Source organism: Octodon degus, unplaced genomic scaffold (genome assembly GCF_000260255.1).
Source record: "Octodon degus isolate 3935 unplaced genomic scaffold, OctDeg1.0 scaffold00267, whole genome shotgun sequence".
In the NCBI taxonomy this organism is placed as follows: Eukaryota; Metazoa; Chordata; class Mammalia; order Rodentia; family Octodontidae; genus Octodon; species Octodon degus.
Genome location: NW_004524843.1, coordinates 2,691,550 through 2,700,648, shown reverse-complemented (window position 1 = coordinate 2,700,648; position 9,099 = coordinate 2,691,550). Strand labels below are relative to the sequence as shown.

General features: G+C 36.7%; 1 protein-coding gene across 1 annotated transcript in view; it reads left to right on the top strand.

Moving 5' to 3' along the window:
* Nucleotides 1-9,099, top strand: part of Scn2a (sodium voltage-gated channel alpha subunit 2) — a 98,810-nt gene that overhangs the window by 29,845 nt on the left and 59,866 nt on the right. Inside the window, exons 13-14 of the mRNA XM_004646394.2 lie at nt 2,219-2,348; nt 7,066-7,304. Coding sequence (XP_004646451.1) covers nt 2,219-2,348; nt 7,066-7,304 — 369 coding nt within the window. The remainder of the gene's footprint in view (nt 1-2,218; nt 2,349-7,065; nt 7,305-9,099) is intronic.

Genomic DNA, 9,099 nt, shown 5'->3' with positions numbered 1-9,099 from the left:
CCAGACAGAGCCCAAAACCCTTTACCTTATTAACTCAATTGACCCTCACACCAATCTTTTATGATAGTTACTAATTTTAGAGAAAAGAAAACTGAGACCTGTGCATGGTGGAGATTTGACCCCAGGGATTCTGGCTACCAGACCTTCCTTCTTGAGATATCACCACATTTGACTTTTCTTAAATAGACAAGAAATGATAACTAAAGAAACACTTTCTTTAAATCAGTGTTTCTCAGAGTATATTTCCCTCTCAGACTTCTTATATCAGAATTTTATTGGTGCTTCTTAAAAATGAAAATTCTTGGGCCAACCCAGATCTACTCAGACTAAAACACTGAGAATCACAAGCCTGGGAATCCTTACCTGTAACAAGCACCCCACCTGGTTCTCACACGTAATGAAGGCTGACCTTTCCTAATCCTGATAATATCAATTGAGAAAAAACAAACAAACAAATAAACATTTCTTTTTTTTTTTTTTTTTGTTTTTAGTACAGGGTCTACAGGGTCTCACCGCACAGCTAAGACTCATAGCGATTCTCCTGTTTTCAGCCTCCCAAATGCTGAGATTACAGGTGTGCACCACCATGCCCCATCTCAAACCCCATCTCAGTACGTCCCAGGGGCGGGGCTGCAACAGCAGGCCGGGGATCGAACCCTGTGGCTGTGTTCTGCCTAAGCAGGCACTTTAGTCTGCTGAACTATCTGACCAGCCCCTAAAACCCAAAATTGAACAAAGAATCAAATCTATAATTTCTTTCATAAATACAGAAGAGAATGTCTGTCAGTAACTCTCTGGGACTAACCAGTGATCATGGTAAATCTCCCATCCTATCAGAGAGGACAGGATAAGTCTCTGAAGGCAAAGTCTGAAGCAGAGTCCAAAGTAAGCCCTGCATTTCCCACTAGGACAACTCTGTTCTTCAGCCGGGCAGCCGGGTGCTTCCCTGGACTGCCAGAAAGCACAAAAGTGAAGCAGGTGCTAGGGCTGAGGTGGAGCAAAGGGAACAGAAAGTAAATAGCCAGGGAGAGATGGCAGTTTCCTAAGCACACAATTTCCAGTACTTTACACTTCAATCCAGGAATTCCCTCAGTAATGTTGTAAGTCTTGGACTCTAACAATTAAACAGATCTAGCATTTAATCTGTGGTCCTCTGTAGAGCACAGAAACTGTATAGCCTTCAGGATTTTTTTCCTTAAAGCTTTACCTCTCTTTAATAAATGATATTTTAAATTAATTGAGAGGTTCCCTTTTGATTTAGAGTTTTATTTCAGAAGAATTTTCTTTTCTTCTTTTGGTACTGGGAATCGAACTCAGGGCTTTGTGCTTGCCAGCCAAGCACTGTGCTGCTGAGCTACATCCTTGGCCCCAGAGGAGATTATCTTTGCTCATTCATTTTACTTCTCTTTTACCTTGCATTTAATTTTGGAGTGGCCTGTCCGATGTTATGAGCAACAATGATTTAAGTTGCATCGAGACTTTGGTGTGGAATATATATGTATTAGAGATATGCAGTTCATGACAATAAAACATAATCCTAATTGCTCACATCACGGGAAGTTCAAAACAGATGAACAGCAGCACTCATGTTGTACTTTTAGAAATAGTGAGAGTACTCAAAAAGCTGAGAATGATGCCTTGTTTATTAATGTGTTGAAGCACATTTGAAATGCTTGACTTTGACTCTTGGTCCTACAAGAATCAACTTCATTATATGACAAGCTTATATATTAGTTAAAATACAAATTTACTCTCTGGATGTAGGCATTTTACATCTGGAATTCACATACTCAAGTAAAGTATATTACAAAATCTAAGCATTTTTCTTACATTAAGGTAAATATATATGTGAATAACAATTTAATAACTGAACACGGTTGTAAATCAAGAAATAATATCTTCCAGTTGAAAGTCTACTGTTAGATAGGTTGAAATGCTAAAAAGTTATGGGTACAATAGGAGATGTGCTCCCTGCAGCCCACAGTGGAAACATGAGAAAACAGGAAAGTGCACTTGGGCACACTGTCCCAGCAAGCTGAGGATCTGATGGGCTTCGGAACACGCACCGAAAAAGTAATTCCAGGGATATTGTCACGCCTTGTTTACATCTTGGGGAACATGGTGACCATTAATTAATGAAGTGACATTCATTATAGGAATACTGTGGGTTTCACTGCCTTCACTGTAAAGTTTACTTTGTCTGAAATTTTATTTTCAGGGCACAACTACCGAAACAGAAATAAGAAAGAGACGATCTATTTCTTACCATGTTTCCATGGATTTGCTGGAAGATCCTACAAGGCAAAGAGCCATGAGCATGGCCAGCATTCTGACCAACACCATGGAAGGTATGCAAGCGTCTCACACCATAGCTGCTTGGCGTACTTTGGTAATGACCCAAACCACTCCCTTAAATTCCATGGAATCACTATCCAACTTGTTACCATATTATCATTATTTCTTTTTACTAAGTAAAAGTAAAACCCATACACAACACACAGATTCTACTGTCTCATTAACTTTTTGCATTTAGTCTCCAGGAAGCTACAGAAAAATTGAAGGCGTCTATGGAAAGCTAATTTCTAAATTCTAGAGGCATGAAGATTGCTGTGTTCATGACATTGAAAGAGTGTAATGATAAGTGATGGTCATTATGATGCTGCTAACCCGTCTGAATTATATTGACTACTTGAGATACAAAATCCATTCATTAAGAAATCCATTCATTTAAAAGGCAATGTAATTGAAAGATGAAAATTACTTTTCTGTATTAACTTCATTCAAGCTGCCTGCCCAATTTCTGTAGTTCTGCTTTTGCCTTTCTCTGACCAGAATATTGTCATACATCAGCGTTCTCTTCAGTTTTAGATTATATCTAAGTATTAATATGATGCTTAGAAGCCTGGATCGTATAATGCCAAGGGGAAGATTTTGTGGTCAACATAATTTGCTATCAATTCCTGGCTCAGCGCACGCTAATGTGTTACTTTATGCTTTGAATTTTGGTTTCTTTATCAGGGAAGTGTGAAAAATGAATAATAATTGTCAAACATAATGTGGTTTTTTGTTTTGTTTTGTTTTTTTTTTTTTTTTTTTTTGTATTTGAGGGAAGGGTCTACAGTGTGTTCAGGGTCTCACTACTAGATCGGACTCGTAGTGATCTGCCTGTTTACGGTCTCCCAAGAGCTGGGATTACCTGTGCGCGCCACCACGCCCAGTCTCAAATTGCCATCTCTGCCCGCCCTGGGGGCGGGGCTGACACAGCTGGCCCAGGGATCCAACCCCCAGCTCCTGTGCCTGCTTGCAGGCACTTTAATCCGCTGCGCTATTTGGCTGACCCTAAACATAATGTTTTTTAAACACCAAAAAAAAAAAAAAAAATCATATACAAAGCACCTTTGTACTTAGCATGCAGATTAGTCAATAAATATTATCATTTTTTAGTTTCTTTTATTGCATTATGTTGATAATTCACATGTTTTTGCCTTTTTATGCTCCAAGTCAATTCAAACAACAACTGTCAGCTTCAGCTATTTGGAAAATGCTTTCACGTGAACTGTGTTCTATCTTCCTTAAGGCCCACGTCTTCCTTTCCCTCGCTATTTTCAAGTAACATGCATTTTATCCCTCCTTCTTTTGACTTTCCCTCAAACCAAACCCTTCCTCATATGAGGAAAAGTGTGTGCTGTGTGTATGTGTCAGTGTCAAAGAAGAAACAGCAAAGAAGAAAAGTGAAACCAAAGGAGAGCCTTTCTTGACATTAAGTTTTCCTTGAGATTGAGTAGATTCCTGGAATAATTATTTTCTAGTCTTAATATAAAGATTCCACAACGTCATTACCAGCACTAAAAGTCACAGCCACAAAAAAAACTCACAAAGTAGGTGATTGTACACATCACAGGCAGCACAGTATTCCATGATCCAGTTTTTATAGCACCCTAATACAGTATGGGAAATCTCTTCACTGATTTCAATGGAATAATAAACTCTAGTACGTTCTTCTTCAACCTTGCCTGCATTAGCTTGCACTCCCTCTTCCCTCCCAGCTGCCAGTAGCTTGCTCCTCCCTATCCCTCCAGGTAAATCTTTTGAAGAGTCTCTGGTCTTCTGCTCCTTGCCATAGCAAAACCACTGAGAGGAAGCTGCCAGTGGTTCTGCTACCGATGTCAGCAGCATTCCTGCTCCCTAAAGCAGGAAGTAGAGAAGGAGACAGGGTAAGTCGAAATCAATGGTCATACTTTGCACTTCCATAACATTAAGTTTGAACTAACATAAATTACTTATGAAACATAAAGCCATAACAACATCGGACTTGTACACTAATTAGGACATGAATTCAAAGTAAATTCACCCGTGTCTTCCTACCCAAATGTCTCACAGGATGTTTTAAGAACAAGTATATTTTAGGAAATAACACACTCAGAGTGTTTTGTTTTTAATATCTGCAAAGCTTTTGACTTTGTATTTTTGTGACGGACTATGGGCTTTATTCTGATGTTCTTGGGTTACACAGAATGAAAGGCTGACTTTTCAGTTATAGCTAAACACTGACACCTGTCAAGATTGGTTGGTGGCATTATTTAGTACATACGTGCATACTAGAGCTAACTTGGGTACTGTTCTTTTTAGGTACTGATAATTGTGGAAAGTTTGTTTGGTTGATATAATCTGATTATTTGAAGATCATTTTTCTAAGATTTAGTTTACTTTTCCTTCTGATGATACAAGCTTTTTGATCAGGCAACCTTTGCTTTCCTTCTGTAAACTGCAGCCAAGTCTTCATTGTCCAGAGTAATGAATAGGCTCATGTTAGTGAAGGAATAGCAGATGGGTAAAAATGGATTGTTTACTTTTTAAGTTGATTTGAATAGAAAATTGTATAGAAATGTTTCACGGTCACCTTAACAAAGGATGGCGGCCATGTGAGCCAAGAGCACCAGGGGAATCAAGGAAAACCAGCAAGGTACAGATGCAGCTGTCTGGAGTTCTCAGGGTGGAAACCTGCACCAGGGCAGTGGAGAGGTGGCTGCAGTTCTCTGCTGAGTGCTTCATTTGTTTCGCAGTGTGAGATTCTTTTTCTTTTTTGGAATGAATGATTGAATAGCTTTGTTTTAGAATTTCAATAACTTTCCTCCAGTTTCCCCTAGTGTCAAGATGAACAACACCTGCTGAAAGTCCCTGTTACTGTTTCAACTTTTCTCTTACTTATTTTTTTCCTATTCCATTTGTTTCTCTTTCTGACAGCTAGCATTAAAAAAAGAAAACAAGAAATATCCTATTCTGACAGTATACAAGCAAAGTGAGATTTTCTAGTGTCTCTGTTTTATTTATTGTAAAGGATTTTATCTATTTTTTCCTCCCTGAACATGAGTTTGAGAGTCTTAAAAGTATCTAGTGTATAATATTCTATGTTTATATGAGATGTATGCTTTTCCTTGATTTACAATATACTACATACATATGTATGTTTTTCTGCGATTTATAACTTATTTTTTAACTACATTTTATATTAAAAGAAATGGAAATCAAAGTTCAATTGAAAATTTTTAATATCTAAAGAGATAATTGAAGATTTTACTTTCAATAGAATTCCGCTTTAAAAAATAAGCAATAAGGGCGGGAAGATGGCTCAGTGGAATAAGCGCTTCTCTGGCAAGCGCAAGGGCCTGAGTTCAATACCCGGTTCTTAAAAAAAAAAAGCAGTAAATTAATTTACTTTAGGGGTGTGATACAGTGGATAGCATTAATTTGTGGCAAATATTAAACAGCTGGTGCAAAATTATTGTTTGTAGCCATGACTTACTTTGTATGCCAGGTCCTCCCTTACTAAATTTAGTTTGCAGCACACCATAGCACATATGGAAAGATAGTCCAGTTGCCCCAGTAGCAATACTAAAGTGCCTGACCAAGGTCAATTATGTCATGGATGATAAAGAAGTAATGTGTCCTCTGATTCTAGGAACAGGTGGCCCATGTCTGGACACAGCAGATAGTAAGATATGCAGCAATGACATTGGCAGAAAACGACCAGCCATGTGTCCTGTCAGTTATGAGTGCATTAAAGGTTATCTTATCAAAAGATGGCAGATGATTTTCTACTTCTCAGTTCTTTGAAATTCTTTGCCAAAGTTTATTAAGCTTTAGTATGTGGGATAAGGCCTTAAAGATCTGCATATTTCTGCTTTCTCTTCTGTTATTCAGTTGAAAATCTTCTTGAAAGTATCATACTTCTTTCTTAAAATTTTTAATAATTGTTTAAATAATTTTAATTATTAGTTTGATAATCAATTTATGAAATTTTATGTCATAGGTTTACAGAGAATTTAATTCCAGTATATTAAAATAAAAAACATACTGTGGAAATCATTAATTCTATATATGTTCTATCTAAAATTTCCTTGTTTTTTTCACAGTATATAATTTCACTTTGTGAAATACTAACTTATGCCAACTATAAGATGCCACTTTATTAGTGGGTGCCTCCCCTCCACTTGTGCTCTAGTGTTAAATTGAGGCATATGTAGAACATAAACCTTTCAAGATTAATATGCTAGCCTACATAGAATGAAGTTTAATTTTCATAAAATAATTTTTACTTGAGACCTCAACAAAACTATCTCACTGAAATCCACCAAAGCATATATCTAAGAATCTGAGGTTCAGTTTGATATTATCTTTCTTTCAAGATGTCACTTGAGAAGATTTGGTTAACTTGTATGCTTCCTGAACCTCTGTCTGGAATGTGGATGAGCTTCAAGTGTACTTACAATATAAATCCTAATGTTTAGTAATCTGATAGACTTGACAACTATCAAACAATTCACTATTACAGGCAGAATCTTGGGGACTGTGGTCAGCCATGAGAAATTTCAGAAGCTTGCTTGCCTTTCTTTGCCCAACCCTTTTATGGTAGGAAACCCATAAGTCTTTTCCTGGCTCATCCATAAAATTAATCCATTTCTTTTAACAATCATGGAGCTTTGGAAAATTACTTTTAATTTAAACCAAAGACTAATTTAAAAAGTATGCAGTTTTCATGAGGATTCTAATGTTTTTTTCTTCCAGAACTTGAAGAATCCAGACAAAAATGCCCACCCTGCTGGTATAAATTTGCTAACATGTGTTTAATTTGGGACTGCTGTAAACCATGGCTAAAGGTGAAACATCTTGTCAACCTGGTTGTGATGGACCCGTTTGTCGACCTGGCCATCACCATCTGCATCGTCCTAAATACGCTCTTCATGGCCATGGAGCACTACCCCATGACTGAGCAGTTCAGCAGCGTGCTGTCTGTTGGGAACCTGGTAAGACTCGCTAGGGCACCTTTTCCCACTGAATGAGTTCCTGACTGCCTTAGTGGGCTTCACACATCACGCTCAAAATAGGAACCATGGACTATGGCTACCAGAGCAGAAGTTTAGCCTCCTTTGATTAACAGCAAAAACATACAGTCACTTCTACACATAGTGCAAAATTGAATGAGATCAGATGTATACTTTGATGCAGAATTGCATTTAAATTGCTCATTCATTAAAAGTCAGCTAAGAAATGCAGAGAAAATTGGTCTATGATAAGAAAATTCTGACATATTTCTCATGTATTTACAATAAATTACTTAGGACATGTCTAAATTTGCAAAACTAATTATAAAAATGGCAAGTCAAATAATTTTGAAATATCATTTTAAAATACCTGAAGTTGGACTCTGAGATAAAACCATGATATGGTGATTACTCTTTCAGTTTAAATTCCTCTTATAATTTTAGAAAAGCACAAATGATGCATTTTTATTTTTACTTTAGGAATTGATATTAATATAGCATGGTAGAGTGACAGAAATGAAAGTAGAATGGTCTTATTTAGAGAAATCAAATAAAAGTATGCAATAAGATACATTATTACTAATGAAAAATGCATTATAGCATTATAAATGCATGTGAAGACAGAATATATATGTATATATATACATATATGTATATATATTAGTTTATATACAATATAAACTACAGTGCATCAAGTTTTTAGCCTTGAATTAGCCACTATGAATTTTATTAATTTGATGTATATTATATTTCAGTTAGGTGCTTAACTGAAACAAAAGATGTTAATTTACACTGAGCAATTATTTTACACTGAGGACTGTGCTAAACAATTTACATGGAATCTCTTTCTCTCGATTCCTATGAGGTTAGTTCTAAGGCAGCAGACATCATGTTTCTTCTTTATTTTACAATTGGAGAGACCATATCCATGAAAACCCAACAGAGCCATGGGTGGTCTGAAAGCTTTACCAAAGCCCGTAAGAGCTATTGTAGGCAGCACTGAGGCACAAATCACAGAAGCTTAGAGCAGGGAAAGACAGTAGTGTTGCGTGGTCTAAATTTTCACTTTCATTGGAATCTCTTCAACATTCCACCTAAAATATGGGCAAGCAATGCAGCACAGGTGGTGAAGATTAGAACACAGATTAAGTGATTTAAAGCATGCATAAAGAGAATTCCTTGCCTCATGTAACTCAGTCTTAGGTGAGTCTCCAGGTTCTAACCTGAATAAATTCTAGTTCTGTCAGAGTCCCTGGGAAGTAGTATCTTCCCCACTTTTTCTCAGTATGTTTCCTGATTTCTGGCTGAGTATTCTATTGTTGAAAAGGTTTTACTAACTTTTTCTACCCATGTAGCTCACCAACCAGAAAGATTGTGTTCCCTAGCTGGTAGATTTAAATCAGAGCCAATAATTAAATACAAGTAACTTGCGTAGAGTTATATGACCTTTCCCACTTGGTTCATTTTGCTTATAAGATTAAAATATTGTATTGGTTTTGATCAGAATACTGTCAGCATACAGTTTTGGAATTGCAAAGACAAAAATTAGAATATCATTATCTGAAGAAAGAAAAATGGATGATAGGAAGGCATGAACAATAGAAGGACAACTCAAATTAGGACTTATCTTAAATGTTTGGAAAGGTAAGATTTGTAGTGGCAGTGAATCATGGAATGGTGACCGCATACATGGACAGGATGCTTTCTTCTCAAATGCCTATGAGATACTTCTCAGGATAAAGTATGTGTTCATTTATTCAAAAATCCTTGAAAAATT